The sequence below is a fragment of the Giraffa tippelskirchi genome, chromosome 5 (assembly GCF_054371585.1).
Source record: "Giraffa tippelskirchi isolate mGirTip1 chromosome 5, T2T-mGirTip1v1.2.pri, whole genome shotgun sequence".
Lineage (NCBI taxonomy): Eukaryota > Metazoa > Chordata > Mammalia > Artiodactyla > Giraffidae > Giraffa > Giraffa tippelskirchi.
The window spans coordinates 102052822-102078155 of record NC_137279.1 but is presented as its reverse complement, the minus strand read 5'-3'; the positions used below and the strand labels follow the sequence as shown (position 1 = coordinate 102078155).

General features: G+C 44.7%; 1 protein-coding gene across 1 annotated transcript in view; it reads right to left on the bottom strand.

Annotated features, from left to right (window-relative positions):
- Positions 1–25334, bottom strand: part of LOC145504749 (NBPF family member NBPF19-like) — a 251607-nt gene that overhangs the window by 203456 nt on the left and 22817 nt on the right. The window contains exons 16-38 of the mRNA XM_081486056.1: positions 25073–25124; positions 24255–24430; positions 22951–23002; positions 21852–22066; positions 20570–20621; positions 19752–19927; positions 18448–18499; positions 17349–17563; positions 16067–16118; positions 15249–15424; positions 13945–13996; positions 12846–13060; positions 11564–11615; positions 10746–10921; positions 9442–9493; positions 8343–8557; positions 7061–7112; positions 6243–6418; positions 4939–4990; positions 3840–4054; positions 2558–2609; positions 1740–1915; positions 436–487 (exon numbers count right to left, since the gene is read on the bottom strand). Of these exons, the coding sequence (XP_081342182.1) occupies positions 436–487; positions 1740–1915; positions 2558–2609; positions 3840–4054; positions 4939–4990; positions 6243–6418; positions 7061–7112; positions 8343–8557; positions 9442–9493; positions 10746–10921; positions 11564–11615; positions 12846–13060; positions 13945–13996; positions 15249–15424; positions 16067–16118; positions 17349–17563; positions 18448–18499; positions 19752–19927; positions 20570–20621; positions 21852–22066; positions 22951–23002; positions 24255–24430; positions 25073–25124 (2755 nt within the window). The remainder of the gene's footprint in view (positions 1–435; positions 488–1739; positions 1916–2557; positions 2610–3839; positions 4055–4938; positions 4991–6242; positions 6419–7060; positions 7113–8342; positions 8558–9441; positions 9494–10745; positions 10922–11563; positions 11616–12845; positions 13061–13944; positions 13997–15248; positions 15425–16066; positions 16119–17348; positions 17564–18447; positions 18500–19751; positions 19928–20569; positions 20622–21851; positions 22067–22950; positions 23003–24254; positions 24431–25072; positions 25125–25334) is intronic.

The window sequence follows — 25334 nt, the reverse complement described above, 5'->3', positions numbered from 1 at the left end:
AGTTGGAGAAAAAGGAGGTATAGACTAGATATTCTGCCTTCAAGAACTATTTTTTTCAATATTTTGTTGTAATATGAATATCGTTCGATTTTCCTCCCTTGAAATCAAATATTTACCAACATGCTGATGCCAAACCAGTGTAAGACCCATAGGCTCTCACCCTACTTTACCCACTCAGGAGAAAACACACGAATACAGGAACTCCCAGGTTTAGTTATTTCACCTGGGACAACTCACTGTACATTACTAAACTTGAAGGATTGAAAAACTGAAACGCACAAACTTGTGAAACATAAATAGACAACACTACTAAAGAGATACTTGCTGCTGCATGAATAGATGAAAGAGTTATATAGAGTGCTTTCTATTTTTCTCTGGATCTGAGGTCTCCTGCTGTCACCACTGACATTCACAGCCCACAGATTTTCAAATTACCTGGGAAATGAGAGCTCTTGTCCACTCACTTGCTTGTGATCGTTTTCATTGTCTAGTAGGAAATTCAGAGACAGCAGGTCATGAGAAGCAAATCAGATCTCACACATATCTACTCAGGAAACACATATACAACAGGGACCTTAATATTCTAATTGTAAGAACATAATTCTTTAGCAAAGATATTCTAGGACACTTAAGTCGTATGAGAATTAGACTGGACTGCTTCCAGACCCATCGAGGAAATTTGCTGATTGATCTGGTATCTCTCCCAACAGCCTTCGTTCTGAGTCTGTAGAAGCACTTAAAAATGTATTTTCCACAGAGATGCTAGAAAATGAGCTGAGTTATTTTCTAGAATTATTTCTATAGTGCTGCTTGGTCCCATCAGACTATGTGGTTGTTGATGGTTTAGAGGAATTTATACTTGAGACTAGAGTGATGGGTGAATTGTGAAAGCGTTAGCCGCTCAGTAGTGGCGGTCTCTTTGTGACCGCATGGACTATAGCCCACCAGGCTCCTCTCTGTCCATTGAATTCTCCACCCAAGAATACTAGAGTGGGTGCCATTCTCTTGTCCAGAGGATCTTCATGATACAGGGATTGAACCTGGGTCTCCTGCATTGCGGGCAGATTCTTTACCATCTGAGCCACCAGGGAAGCCCAGTGAAATCTATTAACCTTCAAATCAAAAAGAATCTTTGGTGCTACACAGAAACCATGACCATTTGAAGCTGGAGGAACTGCCAGAGCCCAGCCTTACTTCATGGAAACATCCAAGCAAGGCAATGGGACAGTTGTGTCTGTCTTGGTGTCAGATACCATCTTAGCTAAGACCTGCCAACATCGAGAAAAGGGAGACTGGGGCTGAGCGCAGTAAAACACATGATGGAAATCACCTCTCCTTATAAAGAGGCAAGTCTGTCATCACTTCTGGAGAGGCCACGAACATTGACAAAAATTTAACTCATTGCGGGGAACAACACACTGGCTCCAAACGAGTTCTGACAGACACCTCCTGTGGATTTCCAGCTGAGGTGGTTGAGAGTTGTCACAAGCGCTTTGTGTCAAATGCCTGATACTGGGGTCAGGGTGACAGAGACAAGCCCGGAGCCAAAAAATGAATGAGAGCTCCCTGACCCACCTGATGTCTGTACTTAAAACTCTACCACAGAGTCTCATCCAAATCACTGTCTACAGCGCTTCCAACAGGGATGACAAACCTCAGCACCCCAGAGGTGGGGAGTACGAAGCGTACAGAGTCTACCTGGGCATATAGGTGGAGTTCTATCACAAGAAAATACTCACTGGTTACATCCCGAGCATAAGACACATCCACGTCCTCAGGTGAGAAGATGGCATTGCTCCGATAAGGCCAGAAGGAGTCTGACAGGTCAGGAAGAACTGAGTAAGTCAGGTAGTGTTCATCTAGAGAGTCCTGTGGGACTCCATTCTCTATCATCTGTGGCAGCTGTCTGTTGAACCTGGTGGGGAGGGACGGCAAAAGACTAAGCCAAGACTTATCAGAAACTGTACAGTCCTATCTGGTTTTGATGGAATGTTTGAGTGGTGAAGCCAAGGGTCTGATCCATGACAGGGAGAAAACTCTGTTTTGTGTGTGAGACACAGCGTGGTTTTACAGGGGCAGAAGAGAGAAAAAGCAGTAGGTGCTCAGTGGTCTGACCAAATAACAGGCTGATGAACAGACAGATTTCTCTGTGATGGTACAGTCACGCCTCACATACAGGGACACGGAGTAGTGGCTTTCACACTTCCACTTACATGGCATTGACATTACTATGACACACATGCCAGCATGCTAACACCAAACATATAGCAGATATGTATCTCACTCTAGAAACCACACCTGATATAAAAATTGAGTGCAAAAAAATCACTCTGACTTAGTTCACCTGGGTCGACTGACTTGGGTTTGAAACTTGACCAGTAAATAAGAAATTGGAAACAGTATAAGTACCACAGTGAAAGCAGAGAACATTATGAAAAAGAATAATAGTGGTGGGCAAAACTGACGACACAATATATTCAGCACTTTCTGTCTTTCCCCGGATCAGAGGTCTGCAGAGGTTATCACTGTACAGGAGCCCACAGATATTCAAAATTACCTCGGGGCCCCAACCGCTGCTCCTTTCAGGTCATCGAGACCATTCTGGTTTTCTGCAAAGAAATTAACAGAAGAGTTATGTCAGGCAAATGCCTTTCCAAAACGCCCAATCCTGTGCCTATCTTCAGAATGTGGTAACAGGCTATTGAGACAGAAATAATCCAGGAGGCCCTAGAATGAGCCTCAGAAGAAGGCACTGGGTTTCCTTCTTGAGCCATTGGACAAATTTCCTTGATATGATATGTCATCGGCAGAGTATCCTGATCCCCAGTCTGTGCAAACAGCTAAATATATCCTTTTCCCCACAGTTCCTGGGGAACAACTTAATTATATCCTCAGCCTGCTATAATACTCAGGCTTTTTTCATCTGAAATGTTGTTTATTAATGGGATAAGTGATTTCACACTGAGATTAAATGGGAGTGGAATCCACACACCATCAAGTCAAATGAATCTCAAAGCTGCAAACAGAGGCCATTCATCAGGTTGGGAAGTTCCAGGGCCCTGTCTTCCCTCAGAGCTGCTGCTGCTGCTGCTAAGTCGCTTCAGTCGTGTCCGTCTGTGCGACCTCATAGACGGCAGACCACCAGGATCCCCCGTCGCTGGGATTCTCCAGGCAAGACACTGGAGGGGGTTGCCATTTCCTTCTCAATGCATGAAAGTGAAAAGTGAAAGTGAAGTCGCACAGTCGTGTCCCCATGGACTTCGCGACCCCATGGAGCCTACCAGGCTACTCCATCCATGGGATTTTCCAGGCAAGAGTACTGGAGTGGGTTCCCATTGCCTTTTCCGTTACCTCAGAGAAACATACCAAAAAATGACAGTGCGCATTACCTTCTGCTATCAGAAACTTCGAACAAGATAAGTCCAAGGAAAAGAGAGAGGCTATGGGTTGACAGACGTGAACGAAAGTCGTGACACCTTCAAAGAAATAAACAAGACTGCAAAAAGCCTTGGACAGGTGTAGGAACGCAGGGACATTACCCAGAAATGACAATTAAAGCATTTCCTGTGAGATAAGAGGTTCATTCAAAATTAGGAAGCCTTTGTACCTCCTGTGCCACAATTGCTAAGGTTCATGTGAGTCTGGCTGGACCACCTTGGGTAGAGTGGTTTACCCCAGGGACAACCATGACAGGGAACTTAGAAAAGTTCATTCATAGAATGTCTCATTTTAAATGCAACTATAGAGTCTGGTTCAAATCAGGCTTCAGTATGGAAGCATAGGGTCTATCAAACGGGATCATTCTCCCAGAGTAGACTAACAGATATATCGAAGACTACCTGGGAGACCAGTCGAAATTTCATCCTCTTCAGCATGAGAGCAACCACAGGCTCCATCCATGGCAGACTCCACATTCTCTTCATCAAATGCAAATTTTCCATCACTGGAAGGCTGGTTGCAGGCAGAACCTTCCTGGAGAGTGGAAGGTACTGAAACACATTCATCTTGGGATTGCTGGAACACCACCTTCTTTTCAACATCCAGCAAGTTCACGCTGTGTCAGGTGGAGAAGGGATGACAGAAAATTAAGAGGATTCGACCCCAAGCTATCTGGCTGGTTTTCATGACAGGCATTGAGTTTGCTCACAGAAAGCAAAAGGGCAGTCCCCTTAAGGAGGGAAGTAACTCCTCCTGATGTGGAGTGGAGTGTGGGTGCCATGGGGTAGGAGAGAGACAGCAGGTTCTCTGGGCACTGGGCACACAACCAGCGGTTGAAGGAGGAGATGGAATTTTCCCTACATGCTAACGTCACCACCCCCAGCACACACAGAAGGCAGGGACAGTGGTTCAGACTTTTCTGCACAGATTGTATTGATCTGGATATCCTGTGTCCAAGTGAACACAGCTTTTAAGAAGTTAAAGATGTGTTTGAGTTTGGACTCTATTCCATTCAATTTTAAAATATTTCTTGGCACAAATATAGCTTCAAGATCAGTTTTTCAGAGTTGGAGAAAAAGGAGGTATAGACTAGATATTCTGCCTTCAAGAACTATTTTTTTCAATATTTTGTTGTAATATGAATATCGTTCGATTTTCCTCCCTTGAAATCAAATATTTACCAACATGCTGATGCCAAACCAGTGTAAGACCCATAGGCTCTCACCCTACTTTACCCACTCAGGAGAAAACACACGAATACAGGAACTCCCAGGTTTAGTTATTTCACCTGGGACAACTCACTGTACATTACTAAACTTGAAGGATTGAAAAACTGAAACGCACAAACTTGTGAAACATAAATAGACAACACTACTAAAGAGATACTTGCTGCTGCATGAATAGATGAAAGAGTTATATAGAGTGCTTTCTATTTTTCTCTGGATCTGAGGTCTCCTGCTGTCACCACTGACATTCACAGCCCACAGATTTTCAAATTACCTGGGAAATGAGAGCTCTTGTCCACTCACTTGCTTGTGATCGTTTTCATTGTCTAGTAGGAAATTCAGAGACAGCAGGTCATGAGAAGCAAATCAGATCTCACACATATCTACTCAGGAAACACATATACAACAGGGACCTTAATATTCTAATTGTAAGAACATAATTCTTTAGCAAAGATATTCTAGGACACTTAAGTCGTATGAGAATTAGACTGGACTGCTTCCAGACCCATCGAGGAAATTTGCTGATTGATCTGGTATCTCTCCCAACAGCCTTCGTTCTGAGTCTGTAGAAGCACTTAAAAATGTATTTTCCACAGAGATGCTAGAAAATGAGCTGAGTTATTTTCTAGAATTATTTCTATAGTGCTGCTTGGTCCCATCAGACTATGTGGTTGTTGATGGTTTAGAGGAATTTATACTTGAGACTAGAGTGATGGGTGAATTGTGAAAGCGTTAGCCGCTCAGTAGTGGCGGTCTCTTTGTGACCGCATGGACTATAGCCCACCAGGCTCCTCTCTGTCCATTGAATTCTCCACCCAAGAATACTAGAGTGGGTGCCATTCTCTTGTCCAGAGGATCTTCATGATACAGGGATTGAACCTGGGTCTCCTGCATTGCGGGCAGATTCTTTACCATCTGAGCCACCAGGGAAGCCCAGTGAAATCTATTAACCTTCAAATCAAAAAGAATCTTTGGTGCTACACAGAAACCATGACCATTTGAAGCTGGAGGAACTGCCAGAGCCCAGCCTTACTTCATGGAAACATCCAAGCAAGGCAATGGGACAGTTGTGTCTGTCTTGGTGTCAGATACCATCTTAGCTAAGACCTGCCAACATCGAGAAAAGGGAGACTGGGGCTGAGCGCAGTAAAACACATGATGGAAATCACCTCTCCTTATAAAGAGGCAAGTCTGTCATCACTTCTGGAGAGGCCACGAACATTGACAAAAATTTAACTCATTGCGGGGAACAACACACTGGCTCCAAACGAGTTCTGACAGACACCTCCTGTGGATTTCCAGCTGAGGTGGTTGAGAGTTGTCACAAGCGCTTTGTGTCAAATGCCTGATACTGGGGTCAGGGTGACAGAGACAAGCCCGGAGCCAAAAAATGAATGAGAGCTCCCTGACCCACCTGATGTCTGTACTTAAAAGTCTACCACAGAGTCTCATCCAAATCACTGTCTACAGCGCTTCCAACAGGGATGACAAACCTCAGCACCCCAGAGGTGGGGAGTACGAAGCGTACAGAGTCTACCTGGGCATATAGGTGGAGTTCTATCACAAGAAAATACTCACTGGTTACATCCCGAGCATAAGACACATCCACGTCCTCAGGTGAGAAGATGGCATTGCTCCGATAAGGCCAGAAGGAGTCTGACAGGTCAGGAAGAACTGAGTAAGTCAGGTAGTGTTCATCTAGAGAGTCCTGTGGGACTCCATTCTCTATCATCTGTGGCAGCTGTCTGTTGAACCTGGTGGGGAGGGACGGCAAAAGACTAAGCCAAGACTTATCAGAAACTGTACAGTCCTATCTGGTTTTGATGGAATGTTTGAGTGGTGAAGCCAAGGGTCTGATCCATGACAGGGAGAAAACTCTGTTTTGTGTGTGAGACACAGCGTGGTTTTACAGGGGCAGAAGAGAGAAAAAGCAGTAGGTGCTCAGTGGTCTGACCAAATAACAGGCTGATGAACAGACAGATTTCTCTGTGATGGTACAGTCACGCCTCACATACAGGGACACGGAGTAGTGGCTTTCACACTTCCACTTACATGGCATTGACATTACTATGACACACATGCCAGCATGCTAACACCAAACATATAGCAGATATGCATCTCACTCTAGAAACCACACCTGATATAAAAATTGAGTGCAAAAACATCACTCTGACTTAGTTCACCTGGGTCGACTGACTTGGGGTTGAAACTTGACCAGTAAATAAGAAATTGGAAACAATACAAGTACCACAGTGAAAGCAGAGAACATTATGAAAAAGAATAATAGTGGTGGGCAAAACTGACGACACAATATATTCAGCACTTTCTGTTTTTCCCCGCATCAGAGGTCTGCAGAGGTTATCACTGTACAGGAGCCCACAGATATTCAAAATTACCTCGGGGCCCCAACCGCTGCTCCTTTCAGGTCATCGAGACCATTCTGGTTTTCTGCAAAGAAATTAACAGAAGAGTTATGTCAGGCAAATGCCTTTCCAAAACGCCCAATCCTGTGCCTATCTTCAGAATGTGGTAACAGGCTATTGAGACAGAAATAATCCAGGAGGCCCTAGAATGAGCCTCAGAAGAAGGCACTGGGTTTCCTTCTTGAGCCATTGGACAAATTTCCTTGATATGATATGTCATCGGCAGAGTATCCTGATCCCCAGTCTGTGCAAACAGCTAAATATATCCTTTTCCCCACAGTTCCTGGGGAACAACTTAATTATATCCTCAGCCTGCTATAATACTCAGGCTTTTTTCATCTGAAATGTTGTTTATTAATGGGATAAGTGATTTCACACTGAGATTAAATGGGAGTGGAATCCACACACCATCAAGTCAAATGAATCTCAAAGCTGCAAACAGAGGCCATTCATCAGGTTGGGAAGTTCCAGGGCCCTGTCTTCCCTCAGAGCTGCTGCTGCTGCTGCTAAGTCGCTTCAGTCGTGTCCGTCTGTGCGACCTCATAGACGGCAGACCACCAGGATCCCCCGTCGCTGGGATTCTCCAGGCAAGACACTGGAGGGGGTTGCCATTTCCTTCTCAATGCATGAAAGTGAAAAGTGAAAGTGAAGTCGCACAGTCGTGTCCCCATGGACTTCGCGACCCCATGGAGCCTACCAGGCTACTCCATCCATGGGATTTTCCAGGCAAGAGTACTGGAGTGGGTTCCCATTGCCTTTTCCGTTACCTCAGAGAAACATACCAAAAACTGACAGTGCGCATTACCTTCTGCTATCAGAAACTTCGAACAAGATAAGTCCAAGGAAAAGAGAGAGGCTATGGGTTGACAGACGTGAACGAAAGTCGTGACACCTCCAAAGAAATAAACAAGACTGCAAAAAGCCTTGGACAGGTGTAGGAACGCAGGGACATTACCCAGAAATGACAATTAAAGCATTTCCTGTGAGATAAGAGGTTCATTCAAAATTAGGAAGCCTTTGTACCTCCTGTGCCACAATTGCTAAGGTTCATGTGAGTCTGGCTGGACCACCTTGGGTAGAGTGGTTTACCCCAGGGACAACCATGACAGGGAACTTAGAAAAGTTCATTCATAGAATGTCTCATTTTAAATGCAACTATAGAGTCTGGTTCAAATCAGGCTTCAGTATGGAAGCATAGGGTCTATCAAACGGGATCATTCTCCCAGAGTAGACTAACAGATATATCGAAGACTACCTGGGAGACCAGTCGAAATTTCATCCTCTTCAGCATGAGAGCAACCACAGGCTCCATCCATGGCAGACTCCACATTCTCTTCATCAAATGCAAATTTTCCATCACTGGAAGGCTGGTTGCAGGCAGAACCTTCCTGGAGAGTGGAACGTACTGAAACACATTCATCTTGGGATTGCTGGAACACCACCTTCTTTTCAACATCCAGCAAGTTCACGCTGTGTCAGGTGGAGAAGGGATGACAGAAAATTAAGAGGATTCGACCCCAAGCTATCTGGCTGGTTTTCATGACAGGCATTGAGTTTGCTCACAGAAAGCAAAAGGGCAGTCCCCTTAAGGAGGGAAGTAACTCCTCCTGATGTGGAGTGGAGTGTGGGTGCCATGGGGTAGGAGAGAGACAGCAGGTTCTCTGGGCACTGGGCACACAACCAGCGGTTGAAGGAGGAGATGGAATTTTCCCTACATGCTAACGTCACCACCCCCAGCACACACAGAAGGCAGGGACAGTGGTTCAGACTTTTCTGCACAGATTGTATTGATCTGGATATCCTGTGTCCAAGTGAACACAGCTTTTAAGAAGTTAAAGATGTGTTTGAGTTTGGACTCTATTCCATTCAATTTTAAAATATTTCTTGGCACAAATATAGCTTCAAGATCAGTTTTTCAGAGTTGGAGAAAAAGGAGGTATAGACTAGATATTCTGCCTTCAAGAACTATTTTTTTCAATATTTTGTTGTAATATGAATATCGTTCGATTTTCCTCCCTTGAAATCAAATATTTACCAACATGCTGATGCCAAACCAGTGTAAGACCCATAGGCTCTCACCCTACTTTACCCACTCAGGAGAAAACACACGAATACAGGAACTCCCAGGTTTAGTTATTTCACCTGGGACAACTCACTGTACATTACTAAACTTGAAGGATTGAAAAACTGAAACGCACAAACTTGTGAAACATAAATAGACAACACTACTAAAGAGATACTTGCTGCTGCATGAATAGATGAAAGAGTTATATAGAGTACTTTCTATTTTTCTCTGGATCTGAGGTCTCCTGCTGTCACCACTGACATTCACAGCCCACAGATTTTCAAATTACCTGGGAAATGAGAGCTCTTGTCCACTCACTTGCTTGTGATCGTTTTCATTGTCTAGTAGGAAATTCAGAGACAGCAGGTCATGAGAAGCAAATCAGATCTCACACATATCTACTCAGGAAACACATATACAACAGGGACCTTAATATTCTAATTGTAAGAACATAATTCTTTAGCAAAGATATTCTAGGACACTTAAGTCGTATGAGAATTAGACTGGACTGCTTCCAGACCCATCGAGGAAATTTGCTGATTGATCTGGTATCTCTCCCAACAGCCTTCGTTCTGAGTCTGTAGAAGCACTTAAAAATGTATTTTCCACAGAGATGCTAGAAAATGAGCTGAGTTATTTTCTAGAATTATTTCTATAGTGCTGCTTGGTCCCATCAGACTATGTGGTTGTTGATGGTTTAGAGGAATTTATACTTGAGACTAGAGTGATGGGTGAATTGTGAAAGCGTTAGCCGCTCAGTAGTGGCGGTCTCTTTGTGACCGCATGGACTATAGCCCACCAGGCTCCTCTCTGTCCATTGAATTCTCCACCCAAGAATACTAGAGTGGGTGCCATTCTCTTGTCCAGAGGATCTTCATGATACAGGGATTGAACCTGGGTCTCCTGCATTGCGGGCAGATTCTTTACCATCTGAGCCACCAGGGAAGCCCAGTGAAATCTATTAACCTTCAAATCAAAAAGAATCTTTGGTGCTACACAGAAACCATGACCATTTGAAGCTGGAGGAACTGCCAGAGCCCAGCCTTACTTCATGGAAACATCCAAGCAAGGCAATGGGACAGTTGTGTCTGTCTTGGTGTCAGATACCATCTTAGCTAAGACCTGCCAACATCGAGAAAAGGGAGACTGGGGCTGAGCGCAGTAAAACACATGATGGAAATCACCTCTCCTTATAAAGAGGCAAGTCTGTCATCACTTCTGGAGAGGCCACGAACATTGACAAAAATTTAACTCATTGCGGGGAACAACACACTGGCTCCAAACGAGTTCTGACAGACACCTCCTGTGGATTTCCAGCTGAGGTGGTTGAGAGTTGTCACAAGTGCTTTGTGTCAAATGCCTGATACTGGGGTCAGGGTGACAGAGACAAGCCCGGAGCCAAAAAATGAATGAGAGCTCCCTGACCCACCTGATGTCTGTACTTAAAACTCTACCACAGAGTCTCATCCAAATCACTGTCTACAGCGCTTCCAACAGGGATGACAAACCTCAGCACCCCAGAGGTGGGGACTACGAAGCGTACAGAGTCTACCTGGGCATATAGGTGGAGTTCTATCACAAGAAAATACTCACTGGTTACATCCCGAGCATAAGACACATCCACGTCCTCAGGTGAGAAGATGGCATTGCTCCGATAAGGCCAGAAGGAGTCTGACAGGTCAGGAAGAACTGAGTAAGTCAGGTAGTGTTCATCTAGAGAGTCCTGTGGGACTCCATTCTCTATCATCTGTGGCAGCTGTCTGTTGAACCTGGTGGGGAGGGACGGCAAAAGACTAAGCCAAGACTTATCAGAAACTGTACAGTCCTATCTGGTTTTGATGGAATGTTTGAGTGGTGAAGCCAAGGGTCTGATCCATGACAGGGAGAAAACTCTGTTTTGTGTGTGAGACACAGCGTGGTTTTACAGGGGCAGAAGAGAGAAAAAGCAGTAGGTGCTCAGTGGTCTGACCAAATAACAGGCTGATGAACAGACAGATTTCTCTGTGATGGTACAGTCACGCCTCACATACAGGGACACGGAGTAGTGGCTTTCACACTTCCACTTACATGGCATTGACATTACTATGACACACATGCCAGCATGCTAACACCAAACATATAGCAGATATGCATCTCACTCTAGAAACCACACCTGATATAAAAATTGAGTGCAAAAACATCACTCTGACTTAGTTCACCTGGGTCGACTGACTTGGGGTTGAAACTTGACCAGTAAATAAGAAATTGGAAACAATACAAGTACCACAGTGAAAGCAGAGAACATTATGAAAAAGAATAATAGTGGTGGGCAAAACTGACGACACAATATATTCAGCACTTTCTGTTTTTCCCCGCATCAGAGGTCTGCAGAGGTTATCACTGTACAGGAGCCCACAGATATTCAAAATTACCTCGGGGCCCCAACCGCTGCTCCTTTCAGGTCATCGAGACCATTCTGGTTTTCTGCAAAGAAATTAACAGAAGAGTTATGTCAGGCAAATGCCTTTCCAAAACGCCCAATCCTGTGCCTATCTTCAGAATGTGGTAACAGGCTATTGAGACAGAAATAATCCAGGAGGCCCTAGAATGAGCCTCAGAAGAAGGCACTGGGTTTCCTTCTTGAGCCATTGGACAAATTTCCTTGATATGATATGTCATCGGCAGAGTATCCTGATCCCCAGTCTGTGCAAACAGCTAAATATATCCTTTTCCCCACAGTTCCTGGGGAACAACTTAATTATATCCTCAGCCTGCTATAATACTCAGGCTTTTTTCATCTGAAATGTTGTTTATTAATGGGATAAGTGATTTCACACTGAGATTAAATGGGAGTGGAATCCACACACCATCAAGTCAAATGAATCTCAAAGCTGCAAACAGAGGCCATTCATCAGGTTGGGAAGTTCCAGGGCCCTGTCTTCCCTCAGAGCTGCTGCTGCTGCTGCTAAGTCGCTTCAGTCGTGTCCGTCTGTGCGACCTCATAGACGGCAGACCACCAGGATCCCCCGTCGCTGGGATTCTCCAGGCAAGACACTGGAGGGGGTTGCCATTTCCTTCTCAATGCATGAAAGTGAAAAGTGAAAGTGAAGTCGCACAGTCGTGTCCCCATGGACTTCGCGACCCCATGGAGCCTACCAGGCTACTCCATCCATGGGATTTTCCAGGCAAGAGTACTGGAGTGGGTTCCCATTGCCTTTTCCGTTACCTCAGAGAAACATACCAAAAACTGACAGTGCGCATTACCTTCTGCTATCAGAAACTTCGAACAAGATAAGTCCAAGGAAAAGAGAGAGGCTATGGGTTGACAGACGTGAACGAAAGTCGTGACACCTCCAAAGAAATAAACAAGACTGCAAAAAGCCTTGGACAGGTGTAGGAACGCAGGGACATTACCCAGAAATGACAATTAAAGCATTTCCTGTGAGATAAGAGGTTCATTCAAAATTAGGAAGCCTTTGTACCTCCTGTGCCACAATTGCTAAGGTTCATGTGAGTCTGGCTGGACCACCTTGGGTAGAGCGGTTTACCCCAGGGACAACCATGACAGGGAACTTAGAAAAGTTCATTCATAGAATGTCTCATTTTAAATGCAACTATAGAGTCTGGTTCAAATCAGGCTTCAGTATGGAAGCATAGGGTCTATCAAACGGGATCATTCTCCCAGAGTAGACTAACAGATATATCGAAGACTACCTGGGAGACCAGTCGAAATTTCATCCTCTTCAGCATGAGAGCAACCACAGGCTCCATCCATGGCAGACTCCACATTCTCTTCATCAAATGCAAATTTTCCATCACTGGAAGGCTGGTTGCAGGCAGAACCTTCCTGGAGAGTGGAAGGTACTGAAACACATTCATCTTGGGATTGCTGGAACACCACCTTCTTTTCAACATCCAGCAAGTTCACGCTGTGTCAGGTGGAGAAGGGATGACAGAAAATTAAGAGGATTCGACCCCAAGCTATCTGGCTGGTTTTCATGACAGGCATTGAGTTTGCTCACAGAAAGCAAAAGAGCAGTCCCCTTAAGGAGGGAAGTAACTCCTCCTGATGTGGAGTGGAGTGTGGGTGCCATGGGGTAGGAGAGAGACAGCAGGTTCTCTGGGCACTGGGCACACAACCAGCGGTTGAAGGAGGAGATGGAATTTTCCCTACATGCTAACGTCACCACCCCCAGCACACACAGAAGGCAGGGACAGTGGTTCAGACTTTTCTGCACAGATTGTATTGATCTGGATATCCTGTGTCCAAGTGAACACAGCTTTTAAGAAGTTAAAGATGTGTTTGAGTTTGGACTCTATTCCATTCAATTTTAAAATATTTCTTGGCACAAATATAGCTTCAAGATCAGTTTTTCAGAGTTGGAGAAAAAGGAGGTATAGACTAGATATTCTGCCTTCAAGAACTATTTTTTTCAATATTTTGTTGTAATATGAATATCGTTCGATTTTCCTCCCTTGAAATCAAATATTTACCAACATGCTGATGCCAAACCAGTGTAAGACCCATAGGCTCTCACCCTACTTTACCCACTCAGGAGAAAACACACGAATACAGGAACTCCCAGGTTTAGTTATTTCACCTGGGACAACTCACTGTACATTACTAAACTTGAAGGATTGAAAAACTGAAACGCACAAACTTGTGAAACATAAATAGACAACACTACTAAAGAGATACTTGCTGCTGCATGAATAGATGAAAGAGTTATATAGAGTACTTTCTATTTTTCTCTGGATCTGAGGTCTCCTGCTGTCACCACTGACATTCACAGCCCACAGATTTTCAAATTACCTGGGAAATGAGAGCTCTTGTCCACTCACTTGCTTGTGATCGTTTTCATTGTCTAGTAGGAAATTCAGAGACAGCAGGTCATAAGAAGCAAATCAGATCTCACACATATCTACTCAGGAAACACATATACAACAGGGACCTTAATATTCTAATTGCAAGAACATAATTCTTTAGCAAAGATATTCTAGGACACTTAAGTCGTATGAGAATTAGACTGGACTGCTTCCAGACCCATCGAGGAAATTTGCTGATTGATCTGGTATCTCTCCCAACAGCCTTCGTTCTAAGTCTGTAGAAGCACTTAAAAATGTATTTTCCACAGAGATGCTAGAAAATGAGCTGAGTTATTTTCTAGAATTATTTCTATAGTGCTGCTTGGTCCCATCAGACTATGTGGTTGTTGATGGTTCAGAGGAATTTATACTTGAGACTAGAGTGATGGGTGAATTGTGAAAGCGTTAGCCGCTCAGTAGTGGCGGTCTCTTTGTGACCGCATGGACTATAGCCCACCAGGCTCCTCTCTGTCCATTGAATTCTCCACCCAAGAATACTAGAGTGGGTGCCATTCTCTTGTCCAGAGGATCTTCATGATACAGGGATTGAACCTGGGTCTCCTGCATTGCGGGCAGATTCTTTACCATCTGAGCCACCAGGGAAGCCCAGTGAAATCTATTAACCTTCAAATCAAAAAGAATCTTTGGTGCTACACAGAAACCATGACCATTTGAAGCTGGAGGAACTGCCAGAGCCCAGCCTTACTTCATGGAAACATCCAAGCAAGGCAATGGGACAGTTGTGTCTGTCTTGGTGTCAGATACCATCTTAGCTAAGACCTGCCAACATCGAGAAAAGGGAGACTGGGGCTGAGCGCAGTAAAACACATGATGGAAATCACCTCTCCTTATAAAGAGGCAAGTCTGTCATCACTTCTGGAGAGGCCACGAACATTGACAAAAATTTAACTCATTGCGGGGAACAACACACTGGCTCCAAACGAGTTCTGACAGACACCTCCTGTGGATTTCCAGCTGAGGTGGTTGAGAGTTGTCACAAGCGCTTTGTGTCAAATGCCTGATACTGGGGTCAGGGTGACAGAGACAAGCCCGGAGCCAAAAAATGAATGAGAGCTCCCTGACCCACCTGATGTCTGTACTTAAAACTCTACCACAGAGTCTCATCCAAATCACTGTCTACAGCGCTTCCAACAGGGATGACAAACCTCAGCACCGCAGAGGTGGGGAGTACAAAGCGTACAGAGTCTACCTGGGCATATAGGTGGAGTTCTATCACAAGAAAATACTCACTGGTTACATCCCGAGCATAAGACACATCCACGTCCTCAGGTGAGAAGATGGCATTGCTCCGATAAGGCCAGAAGGAGTCTGACAGGTCAGGAAGAACTGAGTAAGTCAGGTAGTGTTCATCTAGAGAGTCCTGTGGGACTCCATTCTCTATCATCTGTGGCAGCTGTCTGTTGAACCTGGTGGGGAGGGACGGCAAAAGACTAAGCCAAGACTTATCAGAAACTGTACAGTCCTATCTGGTTTTGATGGAATGTTTGAGTGGTGAAGCCAAGGGTCTGATCCATGACAGGGAGAAAACTCTGTTTTGTGTGTGAGACACAGCGTGGTTTTACAGGGGCGGAAGAGAGAAAAAGCAGTAGGTGCTCAGTGGTCTGACCAAATAACAGGCTGATGAACAGACAGATTTCTCTGTGATGGTACAGTCACGCCTCACATACAGGGACACGGAGTAGTGGCTTTCACACTTCCACTTACATGGCATTGACATTACTATGACACACATGCCAGCATGCTAACACCAAACATATAGCAGATATGCATCTCACTCTAGAAACCACACCTGATATAAAAATTGAGTGCAAAAAAATCACTCTGACTTAGTTCACCTAGGTCGACTGACTTGGGTTTGAAACTTGACCAGTAAATAAGAAATTGGAAACAATACAAGTACCACAGTGAAAGCAGAGAACATTATGAAAAAGAATAATAGTGGTGGGCAAAACTGACGACACAATATATTCAGCACTTTCTGTCTTTCCCCGCATCAGAGGTCTGCAGAGGTTATCACTGTACAGGAGCCCACAGATATTCAAAATTACCTCGGGGCCCCAACCGCTGCTCCTTTCAGGTCATCGTGACCATTCTGGTTTTCTGCAAAGAAATTAACAGAAGAGTTATGTCAGGCAAATGCCTTTCCAAAACGCCCAATCCTGTGCCTATCTTCAGAATGTGGTAACAGGCTATTGAGACAGAAATAATCCAGGAGGCCCTAGAATGAGCCTCAGAAGAAGGCACTGGGTTTCCTTCTTGAGCCATTGGACAAATTTCCTTGATATGATATGTCATCGGCAGAGTATCCTGATCCCCAGTCTGTGCAAACAGCTAAATATATCCTTTTCCCCACAGTTCCTGGGGAACAACTTAATTATATCCTCAGCCTGCTATAATACTCAGGCTTTTTTCATCTGAAATGTTGTTTATTAATGGGATAAGTGATTTCACACTGAGATTAAATGGGAGTGGAATCCACACACCATCAAGTCAAATGAATCTCAAAGCTGCAAACAGAGGCCATTCATCAGGTTGGGAAGTTCCAGGGCCCTGTCTTCCCTCAGAGCTGCTGCTGCTGCTGCTAAGTCGCTTCAGTCGTGTCCGTCTGTGCGACCTCATAGACGGCAGACCACCAGGATCCCCCGTCGCTGGGATTCTCCAGGCAAGACACTGGAGGGGGTTGCCATTTCCTTCTCAATGCATGAAAGTGAAAAGTGAAAGTGAAGTCGCACAGTCGTGTCCCCATGGACTTCGCGACCCCATGGAGCCTACCAGGCTACTCCATCCATGGGATTTTCCAGGCAAGAGTACTGGAGTGGGTTCCCATTGCCTTTTCCGTTACCTCAGAGAAACATACCAAAAACTGACAGTGCGCATTACCTTATGCTATCAGAAACTTCGAACAAGATAAGTCCAAGGAAAAGAGAGAGGCTATGGGTTGACAGACGTGAACGAAAGTCGTGACACCTCCAAAGAAATAAACAAGACTGCAAAAAGCCTTGGACAGGTGTAGGAACGCAGGGACATTACCCAGAAATGACAATTAAAGCATTTCCTGTGAGATAAGAGGTTCATTCAAAATTAGGAAGCCTTTGTACCTCCTGTGCCACAATTGCTAAGGTTCATGTGAGTCTGGCTGGACCACCTTGGGTAGAGCGGTTTACCCCAGGGACAACCATGACAGGGAACTTAGAAAAGTTCATTCATAGAATGTCTCATTTTAAATGCAACTATAGAGTCTGGTTCAAATCAGGCTTCAGTATGGAAGCATAGGGTCTATCAAACGGGATCATTCTCCCAGAGTAGACTAACAGATATATCGAAGACTACCTGGGAGACCAGTCGAAATTTCATCCTCTTCAGCATGAGAGCAACCACAGGCTCCATCCATGGCAGACTCCACATTCTCTTCATCAAATGCAAATTTTCCATCACTGGAAGGCTGGTTGCAGGCAGAACCTTCCTGGAGAGTGGAAGGTACTGAAACACATTCATCTTGGGATTGCTGGAACACCACCTTCTTTTCAACATCCAGCAAGTTCACGCTGTGTCAGGTGGAGAAGGGATGACAGAAAATTAAGAGGATTCGACCCCAAGCTATCTGGCTGGTTTTCATGACAGGCATTGAGTTTGCTCACAGAAAGCAAAAGAGCAGTCCCCTTAAGGAGGGAAGTAACTCCTCCTGATGTGGAGTGGAGTGTGGGTGCCATGGGGTAGGAGAGAGACAGCAGGTTCTCTGGGCACTGGGCACACAACCAGCGGTTGAAGGAGGAGATGGAATTTTCCCTACATGCTAACGTCACCACCCCCAGCACACACAGAAGGCAGGGACAGTGGTTCAGACTTTTCTGCACAGATTGTATTGATCTGGATATCCTGTGTCCAAGTGAACACAGCTTTTAAGAAGTTAAAGATGTGTTTGAGTTTGGACTCTATTCCATTCAATTTTAAAATATTTCTTGGCACAAATATAGCTTCAAGATCAGTTTTTCAGAGTTGGAGAAAAAGGAGGTATAGACTAGATATTCTGCCTTCAAGAACTATTTTTTTCAATATTTTGTTGTAATATGAATATCGTTCGATTTTCCTCCCTTGAAATCAAATATTTACCAACATGCTGATGCCAAACCAGTGTAAGACCCATAGGCTCTCACCCTACTTTACCCACTCAGGAGAAAACACACGAATACAGGAACTCCCAGGTTTAGTTATTTCACCTGGGACAACTCACTGTACATTACTAAACTTGAAGGATTGAAAAACTGAAACGCACAAACTTGTGAAACATAAATAGACAACACTACTAAAGAGATACTTGCTGCTGCATGAATAGATGAAAGAGTTATATAGAGTACTTTCTATTTTTCTCTGGATCTGAGGTCTCCTGCTGTCACCACTGACATTCACAGCCCACAGATTTTCAAATTACCTGGGAAATGAGAGCTCTTGTCCACTCACTTGCTTGTGATCGTTTTCATTGTCTAGTAGGAAATTCAGAGACAGCAGGTCATAAGAAGCAAATCAGATCTCACACATATCTACTCAGGAAACACATATACAACAGGGACCTTAATATTCTAATTGCAAGAACATAATTCTTTAGCAAAGATATTCTAGGACACTTAAGTCGTATGAGAATTAGACTGGACTGCTTCCAGACCCATCGAGGAAATTTGCTGATTGATCTGGTATCTCTCCCAACAGCCTTCGTTCTGAGTCTGTAGAAGCACTTAAAAATGTATTTTCCACAGAGATGCTAGAAAATGAGCTGAGTTATTTTCTAGAATTATTTCTATAGTGCTGCTTGGTCCCATCAGACTATGTGGTTGTTGATGGTTCAGAGGAATTTATGCTTGAGACTAGAGTGATGGGTGAATTGTGAAAGCGTTAGCCGCTCAATGGTGGCGGTCTCTTTGTGACCGCATGGACTATAGCCCACCAGGCTCCTCTCTGTCCATTGAATTCTCCACCCAAGAATACTAGAGTGGGTGCCATTCTCTTGTCCAGAGGATCTTCATGATACAGGGATTGAACCTGGGTCTCCTGCATTGCGGGCAGATTCTTTACCATCTGAGCCACCAGGGAAGCCCAGTGAAATCTATTAACCTTCAAATCAAAAAGAATCTTTGGTGCTACACAGAAACCATGACCATTTGAAGCTGGAGGAACTGCCAGAGCCCAGCCTTACTTCATGGAAACATCCAAGCAAGGCAATGGGACAGTTGTGTCTGTCTTGGTGTCAGATACCATCTTAGCTAAGACCTGCCAACATCGAGAAAAGGGAGACTGGGGCTGAGCGCAGTAAAACACATGATGGAAATCACCTCTCCTTATAAAGAGGCAAGTCTGTCATCACTTCTGGAGAGGCCACGAACATTGACAAAAATTTAACTCATTGCGGGGAACAACACACTGGCTCCAAACGAGTTCTGACAGACACCTCCTGTGGATTTCCAGCTGAGGTGGTTGAGAGTTGTCACAAGTGCTTTGTGTCAAATGCCTGATACTGGGGTCAGGGTGACAGAGACAAGCCCGGAGCCAAAAAATGAATGAGAGCTCCCTGACCCACCTGATGTCTGTACTTAAAACTCTACCACAGAGTCTCATCCAAATCACTGTCTACAGCGCTTCCAACAGGGATGACAAACCTCAGCACCGCAGAGGTGGGGAGTACGAAGCGTACAGAGTCTACCTGGGCATATAGGTGGAGTTCTATCACAAGAAAATACTCACTGGTTACATCCCGAGCATAAGACACATCCACGTCCTCAGGTGAGAAGATGGCATTGCTCCGATAAGGCCAGAAGGAGTCTGACAGGTCAGGAAGAACTGAGTAAGTCAGGTAGTGTTCATCTAGAGAGTCCTGTGGGACTCCATTCTCTATCATCTGTGGCAGCTGTCTGTTGAACCTGGTGGGGAGGGACGGCAAAAGACTAAGCCAAGACTTATCAGAAACTGTACAGTCCTATCTGGTTTTGATGGAATGTTTGAGTGGTGAAGCCAAGGGTCTGATCCATGACAGGGAGAAAACTCTGTTTTGTGTGTGAGACACAGCGTGGTTTTACAGGGGCGGAAGAGAGAAAAAGCAGTAGGTGCTCAGTGGTCTGACCAAATAACAGGCTGATGAACAGACAGATTTCTCTGTGATGGTACAGTCACGCCTCACATACAGGGACACGGAGTAGTGGCTTTCACACTTCCACTTACATGGCATTGACATTACTATGACACACATGCCAGCATGCTAACACCAAACATATAGCAGATATGCATCTCACTCTAGAAACCACACCTGATATAAAAATTGAGTGCAAAAACATCACTCTGACTTAGTTCACCTAGGTCGACTGACTTGGGTTTGAAACTTGACCAGTAAATAAGAAATTGGAAACAATACAAGTACCACAGTGAAAGCAGAGAACATTATGAAAAAGAATAATAGTGGTGGGCAAAACTGACGACACAATATATTCAGCACTTTCTGTCTTTCCCCGCATCAGAGGTCTGCAGAGGTTATCACTGTACAGGAGCCCACAGATATTCAAAATTACCTCGGGGCCACAACCGCTGCTCCTTTCAGGTCATCGTGACCATTCTGGTTTTCTGCAAAGAAATTAACAGAAGAGTTATGTCAGGCAAATGCCTTTCCAAAACGCCCAATCCTGTGCCTATCTTCAGAATGTGGTAACAGGCTATTGAGACAGAAATAATCCAGGAGGCCCTAGAATGAGCCTCAGAAGAAGGCACTGGGTTTCCTTCTTGAGCCATTGGACAAATTTCCTTGATATGATATGTCATCGGCAGAGTATCCTGATCCCCAGTCTGTGCAAACAGCTAAATATATCCTTTTCCCCACAGTTCCTGGGGAACAACTTAATTATATCCTCAGCCTGCTATAATACTCAGGCTTTTTTCATCTGAAATGTTGTTTATTAATGGGATAAGTGATTTCACACTGAGATTAAATGGGAGTGGAATCCACACACCATCAAGTCAAATGAATCTCAAAGCTGCAAACAGAGGCCATTCATCAGGTTGGGAAGTTCCAGGGCCCTGTCTTCCCTCAGAGCTGCTGCTGCTGCTGCTAAGTCGCTTCAGTCGTGTCCGTCTGTGCGACCTCATAGACGGCAGACCACCAGGATCCCCCGTCGCTGGGATTCTCCAGGCAAGACACTGGAGGGGGTTGCCATTTCCTTCTCAATGCATGAAAGTGAAAAGTGAAAGTGAAGTCGCACAGTCGTGTCCCCATGGACTTCGCGACCCCATGGAGCCTACCAGGCTACTCCATCCATGGGATTTTCCAGGCAAGAGTACTGGAGTGGGTTCCCATTGCCTTTTCCGTTACCTCAGAGAAACATACCAAAAACTGACAGTGCGCATTACCTTATGCTATCAGAAACTTCGAACAAGATAAGTCCAAGGAAAAGAGAGAGGCTATGGGTTGACAGACGTGAACGAAAGTCGTGACACCTCCAAAGAAATAAACAAGACTGCAAAAAGCCTTGGACAGGTGTAGGAACGCAGGGACATTACCCAGAAATGACAATTAAAGCATTTCCTGTGAGATAAGAGGTTCATTCAAAATTAGGAAGCCTTTGTACCTCCTGTGCCACAATTGCTAAGGTTCATGTGAGTCTGGCTGGACCACCTTGGGTAGAGCGGTTTACCCCAGGGACAACCATGACAGGGAACTTAGAAAAGTTCATTCATAGAATGTCTCATTTTAAATGCAACTATAGAGTCTGGTTCAAATCAGGCTTCAGTATGGAAGCATAGGGTCTATCAAACGGGATCATTCTCCCAGAGTAGACTAACAGATATATCGAAGACTACCTGGGAGACCAGTCGAAATTTCATCCTCTTCAGCATGAGAGCAACCACAGGCTCCATCCATGGCAGACTCCACATTCTCTTCATCAAATGCAAATTTTCCATCACTGGAAGGCTGGTTGCAGGCAGAACCTTCCTGGAGAGTGGAAGGTACTGAAACACATTCATCTTGGGATTGCTGGAACACCACCTTCTTTTCAACATCCAGCAAGTTCACGCTGTGTCAGGTGGAGAAGGGATGACAGAAAATTAAGAGGATTCGACCCCAAGCTATCTGGCTGGTTTTCATGACAGGCATTGAGTTTGCTCACAGAAAGCAAAAGAGCAGTCCCCTTAAGGAGGGAAGTAACTCCTCCTGATGTGGAGTGGAGTGTGGGTGCCATGGGGTAGGAGAGAGACAGCAGGTTCTCTGGGCACTGGGCACACAACCAGCGGTTGAAGGAGGAGATGGAATTTTCCCTACATGCTAACGTCACCACCCCCAGCACACACAGAAGGCAGGGACAGTGGTTCAGACTTTTCTGCACAGATTGTATTGATCTGGATATCCTGTGTCCAAGTGAACACAGCTTTTAAGAAGTTAAAGATGTGTTTGAGTTTGGACTCTATTCCATTCAATTTTAAAATATTTCTTGGCACAAATATAGCTTCAAGATCAGTTTTTCAGAGTTGGAGAAAAAGGAGGTATAGACTAGATATTCTGCCTTCAAGAACTATTTTTTTCAATATTTTGTTGTAATATGAATATCGTTCGATTTTCCTCCCTTGAAATCAAATATTTACCAACATGCTGATGCCAAACCAGTGTAAGACCCATAGTCTCTCACCCTACTTTACCCACTCAGGAGAAAACACACGAATACAGGAACTCCCAGGTTTAGTTATTTCACCTGGGACAACTCACTGTACATTACTAAACTTGAAGGATTGAAAAACTGAAACGCACAAACTTGTGAAACATAAATAGACAACACTACTAAAGAGATACTTGCTGCTGCATGAATAGATGAAAGAGTTATATAGAGTACTTTCTATTTTTCTCTGGATCTGAGGTCTCCTGCTGTCACCACTGACATTCACAGCCCACAGATTTTCAAATTACCTGGGAAATGAGAGCTCTTGTCCACTCACTTGCTTGTGATCGTTTTCATTGTCTAGTAGGAAATTCAGAGACAGCAGGTCATAAGAAGCAAATCAGATCTCACACATATCTACTCAGGAAACACATATACAACAGGGACCTTAATATTCTAATTGCAAGAACATAATTCTTTAGCAAAGATATTCTAGGACACTTAAGTCGTATGAGAATTAGACTGGACTGCTTCCAGACCCATCGAGGAAATTTGCTGATTGATCTGGTATCTCTCCCAACAGCCTTCGTTCTAAGTCTGTAGAAGCACTTAAAAATGTATTTTCCACAGAGATGCTAGAAAATGAGCTGAGTTATTTTCTAGAATTATTTCTATAGTGCTGCTTGGTCCCATCAGACTATGTGGTTGTTGATGGTTCAGAGGAATTTATGCTTGAGACTAGAGTGATGGGTGAATTGTGAAAGCGTTAGCCGCTCAATGGTGGCGGTCTCTTTGTGACCGCATGGACTATAGCCCACCAGGCTCCTCTCTGTCCATTGAATTCTCCACCCAAGAATACTAGAGTGGGTGCCATTCTCTTGTCCAGAGGATCTTCATGATACAGGGATTGAACCTGGGTCTCCTGCATTGCGGGCAGATTCTTTACCATCTGAGCCACCAGGGAAGCCCAGTGAAATCTATTAACCTTCAAATCAAAAAGAATCTTTGGTGCTACACAGAAACCATGACCATTTGAAGCTGGAGGAACTGCCAGAGCCCAGCCTTACTTCATGGAAACATCCAAGCAAGGCAATGGGACAGTTGTGTCTGTCTTGGTGTCAGATACCATCTTAGCTAAGACCTGCCAACATCGAGAAAAGGGAGACTGGGGCTGAGCGCAGTAAAACACATGATGGAAATCACCTCTCCTTATAAAGAGGCAAGTCTGTCATCACTTCTGGAGAGGCCACGAACATTGACAAAAATTTAACTCATTGCGGGGAACAACACACTGGCTCCAAACGAGTTCTGACAGACACCTCCTGTGGATTTCCAGCTGAGGTGGTTGAGAGTTGTCACAAGTGCTTTGTGTCAAATGCCTGATACTGGGGTCAGGGTGACAGAGACAAGCCCGGAGCCAAAAAATGAATGAGAGCTCCCTGACCCACCTGATGTCTGTACTTAAAACTCTACCACAGAGTCTCATCCAAATCACTGTCTACAGCGCTTCCAACAGGGATGACAAACCTCAGCACCGCAGAGGTGGGGAGTACGAAGCGTACAGAGTCTACCTGGGCATATAGGTGGAGTTCTATCACAAGAAAATACTCACTGGTTACATCCCGAGCATAAGACACATCCACGTCCTCAGGTGAGAAGATGGCATTGCTCCGATAAGGCCAGAAGGAGTCTGACAGGTCAGGAAGAACTGAGTAAGTCAGGTAGTGTTCATCTAGAGAGTCCTGTGGGACTCCATTCTCTATCATCTGTGGCAGCTGTCTGTTGAACCTGGTGGGGAGGGACGGCAAAAGACTAAGCCAAGACTTATCAGAAACTGTACAGTCCTATCTGGTTTTGATGGAATGTTTGAGTGGTGAAGCCAAGGGTCTGATCCATGACAGGGAGAAAACTCTGTTTTGTGTGTGAGACACAGCGTGGTTTTACAGGGGCAGAAGAGAGAAAAAGCAGTAGGTGCTCAGTGGTCTGACCAAATAACAGGCTGATGAACAGACAGATTTCTCTGTGATGGTACAGTCACGCCTCACATACAGGGACACGGAGTAGTGGCTTTCACACTTCCACTTACATGGCATTGACATTACTATGACACACATGCCAGCATGCTAACACCAAACATATAGCAGATATGCATCTCACTCTAGAAACCACACCTGATATAAAAATTGAGTGCAAAAAAATCACTCTGACTTAGTTCACCTGGGTCGACTGACTTGGGTTTGAAACTTGACCAGTAAATAAGAAATTGGAAACAATATAAGTACCACAGTGAAAGCAGAGAACATTATGAAAAAGAATAATAGTGGTGGGCAAAACTGACGACACAATATATTCAGCACTTTCTGTCTTTCCCCGCATCAGAGGTCTGCAGAGGTTATCACTGTACAGGAGCCCACAGATATTCAAAATTACCTCGGGGCCACAACCGCTGCTCCTTTCAGGTCATCGTGACCATTCTGGTTTTCTGCAAAGAAATTAACAGAAGAGTTATGTCAGGCAAATGCCTTTCCAAAACGCCCAATCCTGTGCCTATCTTCAGAATGTGGTAACAGGCTATTGAGACAGAAATAATCCAGGAGGCCCTAGAATGAGCCTCAGAAGAAGGCACTGGGTTTCCTTCTTGAGCCATTGGACAAATTTCCTTGATATGATATGTCATCGGCAGAGTATCCTG